General features: G+C 34.0%; 1 protein-coding gene across 1 annotated transcript in view; it reads right to left on the bottom strand.

The window, feature by feature from the left end:
- Positions 1 to 21,553, bottom strand: part of LOC106143571 (netrin receptor UNC5C) — a 59,013-nt gene that overhangs the window by 25,339 nt on the left and 12,121 nt on the right. The window contains exons 3-5 of the mRNA XM_013345695.2: positions 17,549 to 18,115; positions 9,063 to 9,262; positions 5,328 to 5,406 (exon numbers count right to left, since the gene is read on the bottom strand). Coding sequence (XP_013201149.1) covers positions 5,328 to 5,406; positions 9,063 to 9,262; positions 17,549 to 18,115 — 846 coding nt within the window. The remainder of the gene's footprint in view (positions 1 to 5,327; positions 5,407 to 9,062; positions 9,263 to 17,548; positions 18,116 to 21,553) is intronic.

Raw genomic sequence — 21,553 nt, 5'->3', positions numbered from 1 at the left:
CTTACAGACATTTTAAGGGATATAGACGTGATTAACGGATATAAATTAATTTTATTTTAGTCGCAATAAAAAAAAATAATTCGTAAATTATATATTAATTCTTCGATCTCACCACGATCTTACCATAGTGTATTCCAAATTTCATTATACATGTTGTTTTAAAAGGTAGAGGTTTTGACATAAATTACATGAAAGTGAGAGAGAGAGAAATTTTGATGTTTAAATTTAAATAGGCTATTTTACACCATGTAAAACAAAATATAAAAATGCACGTATCTTATAGATTTTGTAAAAAATAAAAGAATAACATCGATCATTATTCATAAAAGTGCAATATGGATTTTATAATTCAATTTAAAAAATCCTCTTTTTTAATCTGTTCTTCAAAAGTCGAAAACGCTATCCGCCATGTTGGGTACTGACGTGACGTCATACTTTTAGTAAACAAATATCAAATCGAAAACATATTGATGATGTCAGGCTCTGTTTATTTTGAAATTTTAAAATTTCTATCACGTTTTTGGGTTTTTACTTTTTAATAATTTAATAGAATCATGGAAGACGGTTTTGTGAAAGCAGACAATATAAATCTACCGAGGATTAATACGTTGATGGTGGCGAAATTTTTTGCGTCCAATCCCGATTTCTGTTCTGCTGAGTTAAGAAATGTTAAAACAGCGATGTAAGTATTTATTGTATTAAACATTCTCTTACAATACACAATTATAATAGGTAAATTATTACACAACCAATCCAACATAACCTATTTTTTGTTATCAGGTCCGGAAGACTCTTCTTGCTAATTTCAACCAAGTGTTTCTCATTTTAATATCACTTGGCAGTGGAATCCACAATTTTTCTGGTGTTTTTATACTTGTATTCTTGCATTCAGGAACAAGACACCAACAATATGTATTGTAATTCATTATTACAAAAATCTTTTTACTTTAGTCTTACGTAGAGCCGTATTGTTTACTAAAAGTATGACGTCACGAGTCAAAACAGCATGGCGGATGGCGTTTTCGCGCGAAAATACAAAATCATAAATAATAAATCGTTTTTAGAGCACTTTTCGGCTTCAAAAAATTGTAATAAAAATTCTATAGGTATAACACAGTCTCAGGATTGATTTAAAACAGTTTTCAAAAAAGAGTGTAATAGCCTATTACGATAATAAGTAAACAGAAGTCTCAAAAAGTTAACTTGTCAATTTTCAAATATTTTAAAACACTACACCTCCTGGCACTCGTAATTAGTAAAGGAACTTAATTGGTAACGACTGTGAAAAAAAGACAGATATATTTCCGTCCTGCCCTCTCGTTCTGTCATGCATAGTACATCACGACACCGTACTTTATCATTGAAATAACAAATGCCAGACTATTAATCTGGTCTCAGACGTGACTCAGAAGATTCTGCCCATCAATTTGCACCTCGAAATTTCTTTGATGCCGCAGATAAATCTCAACATGATCGTAATTAAGACTCGCTATAAACTATGAACTCTTTGTTGAGTCTGTTGATTTGTAGTAGGTGTTAGCTACTTGTGAGAAGTAACTCGTGGATTTTTGACTAAAGTGTTTTCATTTCGCACTACAATATAAGACACGTTACACGGTACAGTGAATCACGGAAGGAAGAAATAAAAAAAAAAGCAAGCTATAGTTTTTCTGTTTGGTCAGCTGGTAGAGAATGCCAAACGGCATTAAGTCCGACTTTTGTACATTTTTTTTTGTGCAATAAAGTTTTAAATAAATAAATAAACAATTAAAAAAGTTGAATTTTAAGGTGTTCATTCTCTCTCATCTTTTCTTAATTTTCAATTATAAAAGTAACCTGTTTTAGATGTTTCAAGATAAAGGCATAAACTCTGCTTTAGTAATGCATCCGGTAATGCAATATGTTAGAAATAAATTTATAGTCCAGCGCAATAACTTGAAAGTTCCTTCAGAATTCAGTACTTTAAAGTTATCGTAATTTGATTAAAAATTAATTAAAGCAACAATTGATGTTGACGATGCACTATAAAGCAAGGGAATGGCCACGTTCAGCTATTTGGCTTAATGATAGAATTGAGATTCAAATAGTGACAGGTTGATAACCCATCGCCTAAAAAACGATCCCAAGTTTGTAAGCCTATCCTTTAGTCGCCTTTTACGAGATCCACGGGAAAGAGATGGAGTGGTCCTATTCTTTTTTGTATTGGTACCGGGAGCCACACGGCACCAATACATAAAAAACGGCACGACTGAGGGATACATTGATTTAGCGATTTAATGCACTGTCCATATACAACTGCTTGTGTATGACGACCATCGATTTCTTGGTACGCGATTTCATAAACTCGAAGGAACTATTATGAGAAAATCTATACGATAACTTTGAACGTACGTGCGGAAACCCTTAACTCAACCATGATCATAATTAAAGCAATAGCTGATATTGATGATACACTATAAGGCAGGGTTTACAAACGTGTAAAGTCAGAGGTGGCGATTGCTATCGGTTTATCAGGCGCCATTGGTTGCGTGGGCGATGCGAACTATGCATAATGACGTACGCATCGCAACTGAGTTGATATGTTAAGAAATAGACGTGGGATGCCGTGTGGTTCCTGGTACTAATAGAAAAAAGAATAGGACTATTCCATCTCTTTCCCATGGATGCCGTTAAAGGATTGCATTTGCAGGATTCCAGATGATCCTTTTTTAAATAAAACTATGTAAATTAACCTGTTAATCTGTGGCACAGCCGTAGAGTCTGTGACACCGGAGGTCCCGGGTTCGAATCCCGGTCAGGGCATGATGAGACAAGAACCTCGTAACACAAGTCTCGAACTTACTTCGAGGCTAACTCAATCTGTGTAATTTGTCCCGTAAATATCTATATTTATTTATTTATGTGAGCGTGGCCATTCAGCCTTTTCAGGACTGTTGGCTCTGTCTACCCCGCAAGGGATATGGACGTGACCATATTTATGTTATTTATTTATGTACTAAAAGTCAAAACTGATGCCGTTTCGCATCGTCCATTCACAAAGTTGATCAATGTCAAGCAATATCAACAATGCCTTTTTTTAAATATTATGTATTAGAAGTTAAAACTGATGCTGTTTCGCATCGTCCATTCACAAAGTTGATCAATGTCATGCAAGCGCATTGTAATTGCCAACCATTGGCGTGGCCTTTGATCTCGCTGAAGTAAAGATAGTTATTACACACAAGCGAGGGTAAAATGAGCGTTAAACACCGCTCATTTCTTGTACCATAAATTGAACATGAAATAATGAAACGCGTGAGAGCGCGAGATCTTGTTAGGTATCTGTTATTAAATTGTCTAACGCTATTTATGCTGTAATCGTTTAGACACGGCTCGGAACAGGCGTAATGATTGGAAGAATTAGCTCCGATGCCTCCAATGAACATTTATCTGTGATTTATAAAGGGATGAGAAAGTGATTCGTGTTAATAGTCGTATTAATAGGCTATTTGACTGTATTAAAAATATACATTTCTTTTATGTCATCAGTCTTAATATTATTTTTTTGGAGCGATTTGTAATAACGCGAGATAAAAATATTGCATTATTTTAATAAAATCCGTCTCAGAAAATTAGGTTTTTTTATGCAGCTGTCACGTGACAAAAAACGAACGTGATTGGCTATTTCTATTATGACGTCAATTATCCATAAACAGACTGTGGATCGTACCGTTCCTTAGTGTTCGCTATTATTATTCAAGATTTTATAAGTGTTTGATCGCTCAGGATTACTCAGATAACATAGGTATTTAATAATGGAAACCAATTCCGCGAAAGCTGACAGTCGAAACCTACCAAAAGTGGACGCAACAATGGTTGGCGTCTTCTTCAAAGACAATCCAGATTTCTATGCTGCCGAACTGAGGAATGTGAAAACATCAATGTAAGTATATCTTGGTAACCACTGATCTTAGATCATGATCTGAAACTACTTCATGCGAATATTCAAATCCATCGGCATAGAAAAAAACAGTTTAGTAGGAGATTTTATCGTTGTATTAGTGCATTGAGGCACTGCACAACATTTATAGGAACTCATTTTAATAATTTTCACACATATGACGTGGCACAAGTTAAATAAAACAAGAGAAAATCAAAACTTTTCGAAACACCAACAAGCTTTGTATGATATTTACACGAAATTTACGTCACTGCATGCCATGGCCGCCATATTGCTAAAAGTCGCGTTTTGGCGGCATATTTGAATATTTCATTTTCTTTTTCGATTTTTTAATAAAATAGCTGTAATAAAGGCAGAAAAGTATTTTTGTAGGGCTCCTTATAAACAAATAAATACCCTAAGATAGTTTTTAGAACTTTGTCAAATAGCCTATTGTAGGTTAGGAAGTCGGATTAATTGTATTAGGAAGTTGTCGATCGTTGCGAATACAATTTGTTGACATTTTATATAAATGTCTTTAATTAATATTTTTATATATCAAATAAGCAGATATTAAGATACTATTGATCGTTTACATATTAGTTTTTACTGTAATATAAAAAGTTCCTTGTTTTACCTAAATACTTTAGTTTTAGAGCGAGACATTTAGTCTATATCTAATACTCGTACTCTTTTTTTTCTTTAACATTATCATTTATATCTGATCGTGTTACCTAATTCCATTTAAATATATATAACTGTTCATACAATCATATAATGGGACCCAAGAGATCATTAATTATATCCTCCACTGCTAACCTGGGGTTCGCATATGCAGCAACTGATATATGTATGTAAAATGTATAAAAAACAAACCTTCAGTAGAACGAACATATAAGATAGAGTTGTGGCGACATCACGAATGTCACACAACTGTCAATCATCGTGAAAAAATTGACACGCTCAACAAAGATTTCACGGATTGGAGCATTAATACAATCTCCGACTTCACATCGTCGGAGCCGCGGTTCCCCAGGCATAACACCTAGCCTGGCGGAAGATCTTCCCTTTGGTGGTGGTCGAGCAGTAATCATAGCTTCCGCTAATGTAAAATGTATAAAAAACAAACCTTCGGTAGAACGAACATATAAGATAGAGTTGTGGGGACATCACTAATATCACACAACTGTGAATCATCGTGAAAAAGTTGACGCGCTCAGCAAAAAGCAGCGATGAATCTAAATCGCGCAAACGAAGATTTCACGGATTGGAGCATAAATAAAATATCCGACTCAATATCGTCGGAGCCGCGGTTCCCCAGGCATAACACATAGCCTGGCGGAAGATCTTCCCTTTGGTGATGGTCGAGCAGTAATCATAGCTTCCGCTAGTATATACTAGAACTTACCATAAACAGTCAGGAGCGCCGGTTCAGAAACCCGCTTCCCCGCTATGTTTTCAGCGACGCAGCTGTAGTTCGCCATATCCTGGAAACAAAGAAAATATTAGTTCTTAGTAATTCGCTACTTGCATAATGCGCTAAGAAAAATATAAGTTTTATTTTAAACTGGCTGTGCCCGCGACTTCGTCCGCGTGGAATAGTTATATTTGGGCATCATAGAAGTGGTCTATCCAACACAAAATAATTTTTCAATTCGAACCAGTAGTTCCTGAGATAAGCGCGTTCAAACAAACTCTTCTTCAGCTTTATAATATATGTAGATGTAGATTGACTATTTTTTTTAGAAGAGCTGACATAGGTTTTAATCTTGTAACTTAGAAGCTCTGTTTAGCGTTCTGAATATGTCATTATACAGATAGTTAAAGAGAAAGGTAAATTAGTATTTGGTAATGTTTTTCCCTTTAAAAACCAAGACGAGATAAAATTGTGTCTTACAATGAACATTCTTAAAATCTGCCAAATATGGACAAACAGACGAAAGCTAGCAAACGCTAGCTTAGATGTGATTACGCATATACAATGAAGCACAGACAATTAATCCACGTCTAACTAATTAGAGGCCGGATACAGGAGATGGGTTTGCGAGTGCATGGGTTACTGTGGGCGGTATTTTATGGATGACAGATATTGGTAATGCGGCTCGAATTTCTGACGCTATTTTTGGGTTTTGAGAGAGTAATACGGGGAATACAAAATGCAAAAATTTTATTCATGCACAAAATAAATTTAACGATGTACTTATTGTACCTACTTACATGCACCCGAGGATAATATGATTTTAGATTTTGCATTATCGGTTTAGTATTTCCGAAGATTACTTTGTACGAACTAACAATCAAATTACATTTAATTTCATTACAAACTTCAACTTTTTATGCATAAATACATATAATCACGTCTATATCCCTTTCGGGGCAGACAAAGCCAACAGTCTTGAAATGACTTACTCCACGTACAGCTAGAATTTGAAATTCAAATAGTGACAGGTTTCTAGCCCACCGCCTAAAAGAAGAATCGTAAGCCCATCCTTTATTCGCGTTTTACGACATCATGGGAGTGGAGTGGTAGGACCACTTCTTTTACTGTTGGTGCCGGGAACCACACGGCACTGTTTTATTTCATGTTAAATTTAAATCCGACACTAAAATCCAAGTAGAAGCAGAAAATCCTTTGAGAAAACTCCTGGTATTATCAAAGGAGAGCGTTAAAGTGCCGGGAACATTAATTGGCACGGACAAACACAACACTTTCTGTGAAATATTGAATTAGAATCAACATCTTTAACCAGTTTCATCTGGAATTTACTGGATTAATTTCAGTTTAATAAGTTGTTAATAATAATTATTTTTAATTAATTAAAATGGAAATGAACGCAAGAGTTGGTAAGTTTGATATACTGTTTACAAAATATAATGCGAGTGATATTACGAGTATGTTCCTTTAAATGTACAGACAAAACCATTGAATTAGCTTGAAATTGGGCTGTATTTTTTTCATTATGTCAAATAGGCATCTGATTTGTCAATTTTTTAAGTTTAAATTTTTAACAAGAAAAAAAAGGTGAATACTTTACAGTTTCTCTCGAAGTTTTCAAATCTTACATTAAAATATATCAAATGATAATGCTAAAAATTCACATAGTCGAACTAAATGAGTCTTTTTTTAAAGTTATTTAACATTGTAGTCTTCTAGATATCCATATTGATAACCGACTGTTCACAGTACCTACATCATGAACACGCAAATAAATCCAGCTCTGTGTGTGAACGCGACAAAAAGACAGCCGCACGACAGACGACTCATGTCGCAATTAATATACGTCTGCCGCGGCCGACTAATTAGTCGCAGTCGCATCGAGATGAAATAAAATATTGAAATCGCGATTGTGCGCGCTAACGCTCTGGACCTTAACGAAGCCTCGTCCAATTACATGAAAGTGTTTTGAGAATTGTGTTTTGTTTGGCTCATTTTGATGTAGCATTCAAAAGATGGATTGAGTGTTATTTAAGAAGTGAATTAGATTTGGTCGGTGTTGTATTATTCGTAGTAACGGTGTATGTTGTGAAATTATGATTTATTAGCTTTCGTATTTCGTTCCATGGTCTTTGATATGAGTAAAATTTGCAGGTTGCTTTATTTCTTCTTGTTACGGTACACGCTCATGATCAATGCCGTGTACGTCTATCACGTTAATACTACTTGATTTCAATCCTCCTTTGTTTGTTTCAAAAAGCAAAAAGAATCAATCGCAATCTTGGTATAAAGTATCAATTACAAAAAAAAAAAACTCATCAATTATCTAGACATCAGCTTCCATGACTTCAATTTGTGTACTAATTAGTTTCATTACATCATCCATCCTTCACTGATCATAATAAATAGAAAAGGAAACATTATATCCTACTACAGGAACACACAGAAACCCCGCATGTGTCGTATTTCAAACAGTTGGTGTCGCCACATGTATTATGAGTCATTCTAGGAACTTCTGTCCATTATCATTTAACTCTTCAACATTTTAAGCGTCTTCAACTTTATCTTCATCAACTTTAAGATCAAATTCGTCATATTCAGGTAATTTTTTTGCTGCTGTTTTTTAATGTTCTTATAAAATAGGAACTATATTTTTTAATTTAACATTTTTGACATCATTAAGTTCACATGTTTCAATCTTTGTTTATGTTTGCGGTCGAGTTTACATTTATGTACGGTATGATTCAAGATCCCTGAAATACTTTATGGATCGTTAAAATTTTAGGGCGTGCTTCTTAAAATCACATCATATCTATTTCTTTGACGCAAATTGCTGTCTTGATCATCCATGCTCATATTTAAAAATCATGCCAATAAAATACAATGTGATTAAAACAAAAACTGCAGTGATTTCTAAGACAAATCAATATATAAGTCTTTGATAAAATAACAAATTTTTTGCCAGAGTCAGTGATGGACAAAATATTGTGAGTGTACTATATTCTTGTTGTTGGTAATAATTTAAAAAATAATTGTTTTATTATTGTAATGAATTTACGGACATGAGTCAGTTAATTCTGTAATATTTGTAGTATATAAAAATTTCAAGAATTCTGATAATAAAATCAATGAACTACCTATATTGTCGTAAACATACTAAAGGGGCTATTGTTTCTTTATTAATATTTCGCATTTTTCTTTCTTATTTGTAAAAGTGAGTCAGACATGAAGCATTCTTTGATTACTACTAAGTATAAGGTCAATTAGGTCAAGTACAAATGCATTCAGCCATACTTTTCAAACCGGAGTCCGGTATTTAAATGATGGTGGATTTACCTGTTTTCATGAAAATTGACCATCTTTTTTAAATTGAAAGATCCTTTCATTCGATTCAGATTAAAAGGATCCGCCAATTAAAAAATTAAATGTTTGAATACTCCTACATAATAATTTTGCATGGCCTATTAGTTTAGGTTTGAGGAGATAGGTGCGATACGAAAAAAAAACTAAATTCGACTTTAAATAATTAAATTAATTTATAGTATTCTTATTCTTAAATAAGTTTTAAACTTTACGAGAATGACAGAACTGATAGAACCAACAGTTTAAAAAAAGTTCCACGGTCACATTCCGCTTGACGGTTTAATAATGGAATTAAGATTCAAATAGTCGAATGTTGCCAGTTTTCGCATATCAAAAAGTACTTACTTGTAAAGAAGCTCTTGTAATAAGCAGGTTTCCTTCAGCAGATATGAGCACATTGTGGTCTTGTTGTAACGGGGCCCCGTGCTTTAGCCAGGACACCCGCGGGGGTGGGGCCGCGGAGGGGGGTGAGCAGCGGAGGGACGCCGCCGAACCCACTTCCACCGAGTTTGGAGTTGGCGACACCACGAATTGTTTCTTCAGATCTGAGGAGAGGGGGTGTGGTTAATGATATATTTCGAGTTAAAATCAAATTAAGAACATAATATACATACAAACAGTCACGTCTATATCCCTTGCGGGGTAGACAGAGCCAACAGTCTTGAAAAACTGAAAGTCCACTTTCAGGTGTTTGGCTTGATGATAGAATTGAGATTCAAATATTGATAGGTTATCCATATAGGTTCCTCTGTGAGGGTTGCAGAGGTCAGACGGGAGTTACGACGCTATGTGTAAAAACCTGACTCACCCATTCTAGCATCGTGGTAACAGTCTAACTCCTGGCTCTCCTAAACTAAAAGACTAGGACTTCCGCCGAAACGATTTTGATTAGGTATATTTTTCTTAAAATATTCCTGTATGTAGAAAAAAGATTACCAAAAGAACATAAACTAACTATGAAGACATTTTACGAAACAAAATTCACACTAACATTGATGCAGGAAAAAGCTTGTTCAAAATAATAGCTAAATTTATACCCGTATTAGTATTATTTACGATGTAAAGGTATTATATTATAACTTCAATGGAAATGTCAATATCAATTAATTAGTTGGATGGCGGGATTATATTGGATAAATTTGTAATATTGCGCAAGGGAATAATTTTGATGATGCATCAGTTATATGTATTTGAAGTTATTTAGTAAATTAATTTAATGTTATTAAATATTAATCACGAAATTCTAAGAGATCAAATTTAGGTACTTTAAGATATGGTTGACTTATCAAACGTTATTAATCCTGAGAAGAATTTTCTTTTTAGATATAGGTAGATATCAAAATAAAAAAAGATACACTCATAAAATTCATATAAAATCCAAAGGCAGGCGACAGCTAGAATTAAAAATATAATTATGAGAGTGACTTTCATATTATCTATTATGCACAATACACACTTACTTAATATTCAGAAAGTCTATACCGATTATTATTCAACGTGCCGGCTGAACTATTTGACCGACTCTGATGAAATTTTATCAAAATAAAGATCATCATCAAGTCATCTAAATAAAGATTTTTAATTTAACGAAGTGAATCAGCGGGAAACTGCTAGTTCTCGATTCAAGGTCTTTGCGCACACGATTGTCCAAATTGAGAGACGTCAAATTGTTTAATGAAAAGCAATTATAGTTCGTGAGACGTACTGTCGCGAACAATTACATAATTGACGATCTTGTTACGTTTTTTATTAAGATTGATGTGAGAAGAATGCCCTGATTGTGGCCTGAATTGGCAGACAATTTTTTTTTAATTGGTTTTAAAAATATGACAGTTTAGAGATTTTATGTTATGATACAATTAAATACTCCTTATTCTTCGTTCGTTCTTTTTTTTTCCTATCGAAGGTGCAATAATCATGGTATGATTACGAGTAAGCGTATATCTTTATAATAACACTGGTATGACAAACTAGTCTGATGTAGAGAAAACAGCTATTACTGTGATCTATATGTTTTGGTTTTCATCATAAAGATACATAATGAAAATGCACACATCTGTGGCATATCCTGACATAAACTGATTGTCCTAGCTAAATGCTCTTAATTGTAACATCAAACGGACTTGTTAGCATAAAGATAATTTACATATGTATGATAGTCACAAGGAATAGCACGCGACATTAAGATTTTCATGCATGTTTAATGCAAAATTTTGGGAGGATAATACGAGCAAGTGCCGTGTGGTTTAGGGTAATTTAGAAAAGGCAAATCGAATTGTTGCCAGCGGTTGTCGTTACATACATGTGACGGTTACTTTTCACGGTAGACAGAGCCAATAGTCTGGTAAATACTTGAAGAATACGTTATGCTACCGAACTAAATACTACTAATTTTAATTCTGTCACTAAGCCATTGGGGCAAATAATCGATCATAATGATGGAATTGGAATTCAAATGGTGACAATTACTAGAAAGAAGATATATAGAAAGAAAAATGTGCCTACCCCTTCGGGAAAGAGGCGTGATTTATATATGTACTTGTATGTATAACAAAAAGTAAAATTATTTTCTTATAAAAAGTTTGCATTGAGAAATACAGAAACGCTACGAAACTTGAAATTTCTGTATTTTATTTTCCAAGTTCCAACAGCAATATCGCAAAGAGAGGTGAACTTACAAATGCGAGCTTAGGAAACTGGTGCGAATGAAACCTTTTAAGTTTGTAAGTTTTTCAACCGAATGCAATAATATTCTTTGATCACTGTTCCGTGAAAGAAGTTGGTGTTTATTTTAATTAAGTACGTATTTAAATACACATGTTATAAGTAAGGTAGTAATTCATTTAATAGTTTAGAGATTTTCGTTTCTTCGATCTCGTTTAGAGATCGTTATCTCTAAAAGAATCCAATACCTAGAGACGATTTTTAGAAATTCCCGCTTGTAGTTCACAAAATATTTACAGGTTCATTGTCCATCTCCTAAAAGACGAATCCCAAATTATGAGGCTATCCATTAGTCGCCTTTTACGACTTCCATGGGAAAGAGAAAGGGTGGTCTTATTCTTTTTTAATTGGTGCCGGGTAAGTACCACACGGCAATATTTCTGTCTCATACATAAACGGTACATATTAAATGGTAAATCCATATTTTTCTATCTAACATTCGTCTTTTAGTTACTAATACAACTTTGAAACCAAGTCGTTTACATATTTTATGAGATATTTTATCTGAACAGCTTCATAGATTACAATGGATTTCCAAAATATTTTTCAGTAAACATAAATAAGAGACGAGATATCCGCGCTGAAGTAATGGACCATGCACACTAAGATTTATGAGTTCACTCATCGTGCCTCTTTTTGTTCCAAGCACCGTCTCTGTGAAGCTGTGTAGTAGAGAAATGAAGCGTACTAGAAACTGGATTTATGAAACGAAAATATAAGTTCTTACTGCACTTTTGCTTCTTGGATGACAGATGGTTGATTTTTATTGGAGTTAAAATTATGTAGCCAATTTTTTTTTAATGACATTTAAATGCGAATATCGCGTACTTGATTTAATCGTCAATGGTCAATTCATGTATTTAAATGAACCTAAAGTTTTCTCTTTATCAACTCGTTAATTAAAGTTACTCACTTTTATTTGAATTTCAGACCATCATAATTAGTACTTCTCTACCTAGAGAAAATGAAATAAAATAAATTTTATCTGTGCTTTATTTTGTACATAATCTCTAACTCACTCATAAAATTCTAACTATAAAGATCGATTTTATTATTTAATTTTTATTTAAATAACACTTTTTTTTATTGATAATTTGACTACTTTTGTCGTTAAACTGTCCGCTGGTAAGCAAGTTGGTGTTTATCATCTGCAAACTTCTTTCGCTTCAACTACATTTATCATTTTCTTTCAAGCTCTATGGGCACTGTTGACTATGGGCACTGTTGAGTTATTTACATTCACACTAACCTTGTCTACCTATATGTATCCTCTCCATATGACCAAACATACATAAATACATATAATCACGTCTATATCCCTTCCGGGGTAGACAGAGCCAACAGTCTTGTAAGACTGATAGGCCACGTTCAGCTATTTGGCTTTAAGATAGAATTGGGATTCAAATAGTGGCAGGTCGCTAGCCAATCGCCTAAAAAAAGAATCCAAGTTTATAAGCCTACCCCTTAGTCGCCCTTTACGACATACATGGGAGAGAGATGGAGTGGTCCTATTCTTTTTTCTATTAGTGTCGCGAACCACACGGTCATGACCAAACAATCCAAGCATTTTATCTCACACATCACAACATTCCCTTACACACTGTTCCTTATCCTCGATATCGATTTTAATATATTTTTTACCTGAACTCAAGAAAATATACCTATTCTAACACATATGACATTTCCCACGAGTTAATTCATATGTGAAGGTAGTGGACCAAAGTTAAACCCAATATTGTTAGTTTATGAAGTTTGTGTGTGAGTTTGTCAGCCATTATTTAGTTTGCTGATAGTAAAATACCTTTCCGCTTAATTTGTGTAGAACAGTCATTTATGTTGATAGAATAGAACTCCCGAAACCGCCGAGCTTGCATGAAGAGAGTTATGAATGTGGATGAAGCGAAGGAAGTATGCAGAGATCGTGGTAAGTGGAAAGAGGTAGTCTTTGCCTACCCCTCCGGGATAGAGGCGTGATTTTATGTATGTAGAACTAACCTTTTACTTTTTGTGAATGTCTAACGATGATACTCCATAATAGTGTTATAAATTCTAAATACTGATAGTGTTTAATACTACTAAAAATTTCCCAATATTTTTACATTAAAAGAAAAAAAAACATTCACAGGAAATATACCAAAGAAAAATAGTCGTGAAAACAATATTCAGCAATGAATGTGTTCAGAATAAGGTGAAAGGGTCTCAGAAGATTAATATGGTAGGGAAATGATACGTACAAGTAATTTACGGCTGAAACGCCGGATCTAGCCAGCACTTATCATTCACGCCCATCGCGTTTAAACTTCCCCTTAAGAGCGTTTTAAATAATTTTTTTGGGAGAATCGTTTCTGAAACGTGTACCGATTAAATAGAAATTTTAGATTCATATCCTTCGAGTATTGTCAAAGGAAACTATAGTTTGCGGTAACCGGTTTTTCTTGCTTTTAGCATCTCGCATTGCCTAAGGTACCTACTAGGTCTTTCAGATTAAAGAAAAAAATATGATTAACTGTACCCAAAACTCTGAAATTTGACCATATTAAAGTATTTGAGTGGATTAACTAAAGAATTGATCTATCTATCTATCTACATATATGTATATTATTTTGTTTTACAAAAGCTTTCATTATCCAAGAATACTGTTATGATCATTTTATCATTTAGCCTTTCGAGTCTTTTCGTTACGTTACGTTTCCATTATCGTGTCTTTCGAGTCTTTTTGAGACTCTTATAGTTATATAGATATCGATATAATTATTGATTTAAACATAATTTGCAATCATACCTTTATGAACGTAAAAATAGCACAAAATCTGAATTTACGTGGGCAACACAGAGTCTAGAATTTCCAAAGTTTAGTGTCACTAAAATATGTCCACGTCTAAGTAAAATACGGGACACAAATTTAGCTTTATATGGAGTACCGGATATGACACGGGTCTGTTACATTGAATTATTTGTGCCGCTTTTATGTTCGCTATTTACATATCTAGCATTTGGTTTGCGAAGTTGTTTTATTTCTGTGTTGGTTTTTCTGTGCATTGTTTCAGATTCTGATCTTTTCGTAACTTTGAATATTACAAGTCCTCTGGTTTTTTGAAACTCAGTATCTGGAGGTGATTCCAATAACAAATTTTGATACCTAGATGTGCTGAAATCGAATCATAATAATAATTTATTTTATTTATTCATTAAGAAAGTATAAAGCACCAGTGAAGATGTTGAATGATACTATAAATTTAAAGTCACCATTATCAAAACTAACTAAGATTGTAAAAGACCGAAAAGTCTCAAGCATTTATAAGCTAAGGATGCGACTAAGAGGAAGGGCACACCAAAAAAAAAAAAACAAGAGAATTAAAAACTTATAAAAAGATCCAATAACCTTTAACGATTGAAAGCAAATTCCTGGTCGCCACAGACCACACAACAATCTAGACGAGTGATTAATTAATTGGGTCATTCCGCTTCTTGACAGATTCAATTGGATAAGTAATAGTCATTGTTCACAACGCTGAAATCCAGCTGCTCTGGTTAACATTATGTATCTTACAACGGCTTGCTTTGTAGTTTCAAGTTACGATTACATAAGTAAGGCTATTATTTCTATGGTAGTAGCAGTAGCATTATTTATTTAATGAGCAATGATGAAAAAACTAGGAATCCACAATGATAAATATTTACTACAAACAATGATCATCATTAAAATCCCCATAATTAAATTATAAACAAACCAATTATTATGCCCAGTAATAAAGGAAATCTATCTAAATACTTCTAAACACATGGAACCACTGTAATCGTTTTCAACCATCCCATATATTTAACCTTCCGCACACGCGTCTCTAAATCTCAAAAGACTTACACCAACTTATTCCGTATCATTAATAGCTACATAGGCACCACTTAAGCGTATATTTAGCGCGAACACAATTAAAACTGTCAGGCATAAAATTTAGAGCGTACGTATACATGTTCTCTCGCAATTAGAATCTTCGTATATATTTAGACGTTTATGACTTTCCACACGCTGACAATGAGACTCTAGATGTAAATGTGGCGTTAAAGTTATTGAATTTATAGCCAATTTTTTGTGCAGAATAAAATTAAAATAACATTTAAGACCATTTGAAATATCCTTATCATGACTAAAGATAAAATAACTAATAGTCAACATATAATGTTTTATTTTCTGGCATGAATAACAAAACCCTAAAAAGATATAAATGATAATATGAATAAAGAAGGTACTTCAGTGTTTCCTAGGAAATAGAAGAAAAACTGCTGAAGCATAATTTCTTGTGACACATAAAATATGGACTACATTCACTAGCCGTGTTTCAAAACAGAAAATTATTAGCTAGGGGCAAACAATCGTGACTTACACGACACAACAGAAATGCAGCCACTTTCGATCGCGCAACATTTAATTGATCATAATTTAAATATCGACGTATATCTATCGTAAAATCGTAATGTTATTTATGCTGTTGTTTGTTGACCTTTTAAGCTCAATTTCAACAACAATTACAAGTAGTCACGTACAGCTATTAGGAAAACGGTTTAAGGGGACACGTTATGTACAAATTCATGTATTCTGGTTCGAATAGAACAAATAATATCTGTTTTTTTTGTTGTGCCGTGTGGTTCCCGGCACCAATAGAAAAAAGAATAGGACCACTCCATCTCTTTCCCATGGATGTCGTAAAAGGCGACTTAGGGATAGGGTTATAAACTTGGGATTCTTTTAGGCGATGGGCTAGCAACCTGTCATTATTGAAACCTCAATTCTATCTTAAAGCCAAATGGCTTAATGTGGCCTATCAGTCTTTTCAAGACTGTTGGCTCTGTCAACCCCGCAAGGGATATATGTATGTATGTAATATCTGTTTTAATTCAACATTTTTACAATTCAATACACATTAATAAACAAAAAAAAATAGTTGAGGGATTGTGACAAGTAGATGTTTTTTTTTGTAATCTTTTGAGAACAAAAAGACAAAAATCTAGCCAAACACATGAATAACTAAAATACCTAACCGAAATAAATCAGTTTTCTTATTTGATTCAATAGACAATCGTATGTTTCCCGAATCATACGTTATACAAATGGAGACAATCAGAATAGAAGCAATTACCACCTCAAAGACGTATGCGGCCATTAATATTGTTCATTCCATTACCAAGGCGATTAAATTCAATGGTCGCTAGAGGTAAATCTTCTGCATATTAAATAAACGTCGGCCGTTCTTCAGATTTATGGTGGGTTGTGTAACGTTTCGGATAAGGCTGTTACTCCGGAACTGGGTAAATGTTAGAATATTCAAATTGAAAATTTTCCCTGTGAAAAATTGTGATAATAATAAAATGTAACCGCCAGTTGTTGTTCAATAAGTTAAACTTGAAGTTGATAATATCATCGTTCGATCGATGTCACTATTTGAATCTCAATTCTATCAAAAAGCCAAACAGCTGAATGTGGCCTTTCAGTCTTTTCAAGGCTGTTGGCTCTGTCCACCCCGTAAGCGATATAGACGTGATGATATGTATATATGTATATTGATTGATTCATTACATGCTTAAAATAAGATGTTAATAAAAATAATGTGACTGCGTTAATTTTAAAAGAAACTTAACCGTAAACGAAAACTAAATTATGTAACAGTTTAAAAAATTTAACACTTAATCGCCGTGAAACATAACCGGCACGCGAGGAAACACACGTTATCTGGGTTAGACTATATTCGTCTGCGGAAACACTCGAATTATGAGTTTCGATGAAATGTTGCCACGGCAGACCGGATATGGCGTTTTCTAGTCAAATTCCATATCGCCAGTTACAAGAATATAGTGACTGGTTTATAAGCTGTGATAGGCGCTCTCGATCTTACTAGTACATTATTTTCTTTTTAATATCATATTAAAATTGAAAAGAGTTTCTAATATCTCGAGTAAAGAATACTATCATTACGTAGATTATATCACGCAATAGAATCTTTTAAAACTATTTTCATTTACTTATTTTTTATGAATTTATATTAAAAATATGTAATTTAAATTATGTATCTTTGACCATTATTGACTAATAGTTTTATTGAAAAAATACTTACATGCCAATTCAAGCACAGCCGGCTGACTCTTGATATTCCCTCTGCTACTCCAAGCGAAACACGTACACGTAAACCTGTCACCGAAATAATCTTCCAACTGATCCCTAGTTACATTGTACTCTGCTTCAACAATTCTAACACCACTCTGTGGGTCAACAAACTCAAACTGCGTACTGGCTTCCGACTTCATATCATTGCACTTAAAATACACTTGCAAAGCATTTGCGGCGCGGCACCTCAATGTGGTCGGTTTATTTCTAACGACAAATCCGTTTTGAGGTTCTAACAAGAACATTGGGAGATCATCTGTCGAACTTTGCAGAAGATGATCTCCAGAAAGGGATGGCAGTTCATCTGTCTCATCTCTGTTATCATGGTCGTCTTCTTTGTGAGATTCGTGGTCGTAATCTTCTTCTAAATAGTCTCTGTGGTGTGGTGGTGGTCGATTCTTCTCTGAGTTGTATGGATCAAGAGCTTCGACGCCGGCTGGATGAGCATATTCTGGTCGAAGAGGTATAGGTGGTGTTGGGATCGCAGTAGTGTGCTCGTCTGTGGCGTTAGATAAATCTGCAACAATAGTAACAATCATTTTAAAATTAAAACAAAATGGAGTATGATAACAAACATGACTGGAAATCACATTTCTTAAAATCGGGTACGATGAAAAGACTAAACTAGTAAAGAAACTAGGTACTGTAGTATCTAGTAATACAACCAAATTCGTAAGCACATACCAAACTCAATGTAACTTTACAAAGTTTAATGGAAGACATTCTTTCCTGTCTAACTCTTTACGACCACCGCAAATGTACTAAACAACACGTTTAAACTTTATTTGATGGACATTGCAAGTAATAAAATATTTATAGATCAGTAAATCACTCGCATCAACTCAGCAGCTTAGTCGTTCATTTAAAACGTTATAAAATTTAATGGGGCTAATAGTTCCAATCTGAACATCAAGTTGTTGAGCGTGAAATACGTCACGTCACTACGAATAAATAGCAACTGTCATAATAACACACACCCTCTTCGTGACATCGATTTCTCTCGAGCACCTGGTTTGACGCTTCAATTCTATTTACACGCGAAACATACATATTTGGATATAACGTTCACCCTAATTCACAACTTTCATCGGTGCAAGTGAAAATTTACCTTAACACAATGCAGCATTAACGAAATTCTATTGACGACGAAATTTAAAGTTCCCTCAGAATTTTGCTCAGAAATTGCTATCAGTATACGTTTCACTTTCAACAGTGTTGACAGTAATAACTATACTGTTCTAAGACGTACGAAAATAACCGCAACATTTCCGAACCGTGGATAACTTAATTAGTTTCACTTCCGTTCAGCTTATTTCTATTTCCGTTTTCGTGGGGCTGTTCTTTCCTTTCTGGATCTATTTTTCCTTAATAGGATTTGTTTTGGGATTTTCTCCCGCCTTCAGCCGTATTAAAATCATTAAAATTCCAATTTACTTTGAGCATCCTCAGGTGTAACTGACCTATATTTAGCAAATAACAAAAGGCCATAATAATTTCAATGAAGTAGTATTTTCGTTGGAATGTTTTCAATTTATGAAATTTATCAAAACTAATTATTAAGGCTTAAAACCTAATCTAATACTGTGACACATAAAGTGTAACAGTTATAATAATTTTAACTTACAAAAAGCCATACAGTTAAAAGCGAGACATTTCAGTCTTATAAATACGGTTGGCTTTGTCTACTCCGTAAGGGATATAGACGTGACTGTATGTATGTATATTACCTAACAAGAACACGGAATTAACGAATCAATATCAAAACGACTAAATGTGTTTATTTGGTGAAGTAACCTACAGCGTCACTGGTGATAACTACTCAAAAAATTATCATTTTGTAATAATATAATTGGATAATTTGCTATTCATTAATTTACATATCGATGAATTAAACAAATAAGTACATACTTACAAAAAATATTTTTTGTATCTTTAAATACAACGGTAATAAAACAAAAAAATGCTTGGTATGAAAATTGTACGCATCACTTGATTTCTATGGGTTAACTGTCGCTGCTACACAATTATTTTTTTTACAAAAGATCCCGCGCTGTCATCTTTTGATAAAGGCCTGTTTTTTGTACCAGACTTATAAAATATCTTTCGTCTTAAATCTTTATTATTATACATAACATCGTTAATAAACGATATGTAAATTAAATCGATACCTGCCGTTGAGTTTTGAATAATTCGATTAAAATGTTTTACTGGCTCCCAATCAACCATGGGAGTTGAAACATGTTAACAGTCGCAGGAAGCAAGGCATGACTTAATTACGTGTTGATCGATAATTCAAAATCTAACTTCATGTCACATACTCATTTATTCTGGTGAAGTCAATTACACATTCTGTCATGCGTTCAACGCGTACCAGCCATTTCATTAAAGCCTGTTTATCCCGTGTCTACTTCTACCTTATATTACCGTTGAATTGTGTAACAATTCTCTGTCAGTATTAATTGCTTTTACACCGATTTGATTAATAACTGGTTTGCTACTTTCATAATCACGTGAGTTCTTTTTCATAGTTTCTCCGAATTTTAATTAATCTCGTGAGTTATCTTCGACTGTCGTATTGAGATGTACTTGAGCGTCTGTGAGTATTTCAAATCAAGTTTCGTAATGTAGGTCGTCCTTTATATCAAGTTGAGTTCACGCTTTTTTGAGTGTTATCTTGGCATGTGACGAAACTCCATTTAGATGTACTGTTATAACAAGAAGCATTAGTAACACGAACGAATGCAGTCACGAAGTGATACTCAATTATGAGAAAATAACTATGTACTTAGTGGTTTAATTTGAATATTTACAAATTATTCAATGTATTTTAAGTCTTGTAAGAAGTAATTAGGGATAATGTGAAAACAGCAACCAACATTTTCTAATTTTACAATGCGACCCAATCACCATGAAATAACAATCGTATTTTCTTACTTTTAAAATACCACCGTCATCAAAACAGACACGCGCCAAGGAAATCACAAAATGAATGTAAATGGAGAAATGCCTTATCGCCACGACACGAAGTGAAATATGTTTAGTCTGATGAATGTTCGGATTCTTGAGTCGACTACTAACGAGATCTAAAAACAAACTGAGAGCTCATCGAATTGGCGTCATCCCGTCGTTAACAGTTTGGAGTAGACCGCCTCCTGTCATTTTGTCCGGCATTCGAATAATTAAGGCTGGGATCGATGCTATTCGAGATAGAGAAGGACTTTATTGATGAGCTATGCTTAATCAACGTCTTTAATGAATTCCCGGTGCTCAGATGCTTCAATTGAGATCGTTGCTCTGTTTTCATTCAATTATTCAAAGAAGTTTGACAATTTTGTAACGTTGCGAGAGGTCTGGTTGAGTAATAGCATCAATTAAAAATTGAACGAGCAACTCACACATATTAACTCTAAAACATAACACATGCTCCCAATAACGTCTGAGTGGCTCTCGAGCCACGAATAAAACTCACCAATCTTCTAATGCGGCGATATCGTACATTAAACTGTTCTGTTTTTTGAGTGCGAGATAAACTATAAGGGGTTTGTATAAATAACACAGTGGAGAGCAGAATACATGATTTCAGATAAATCTGTTCGGAGATGTAATAAAACATTCAAGCATAGTGCATTCGCATCCGTTCAGCTGAAGACGTTCAGTCTTGATGCAGTTTACTCGTAAATGCACTTAACGCTAAGGGAGACATAAAAAGATGCACTCGATCTAGTTAATGGAGATGTAGGCGGAGGGTTTCGCTTGAAACGTTACCGAAAGTAAATCAAAAGTCGGCCATATGTGAACCGTGCACGAGACATGTGACATTAAGTGCCCATTTTAGTGTCGTTTTCAAAAACGTTGTTCTTGTTTTATATGCATTTATGAAATATATAGAACTAAGTCGTTAAATGTGAACGGGAGTTTGTACTTGTTCCAAAAAACTGTTTAAAATTCATTCAAT

The sequence above is a fragment of the Amyelois transitella genome, chromosome 7, assembly GCF_032362555.1.
Source record: "Amyelois transitella isolate CPQ chromosome 7, ilAmyTran1.1, whole genome shotgun sequence".
Taxonomy (NCBI): Eukaryota; Metazoa; Arthropoda; class Insecta; order Lepidoptera; family Pyralidae; genus Amyelois; species Amyelois transitella.
The sequence above is the reverse complement of the archived record's forward strand: the minus strand, read 5'-3'. Positions and strand labels throughout refer to the sequence as shown.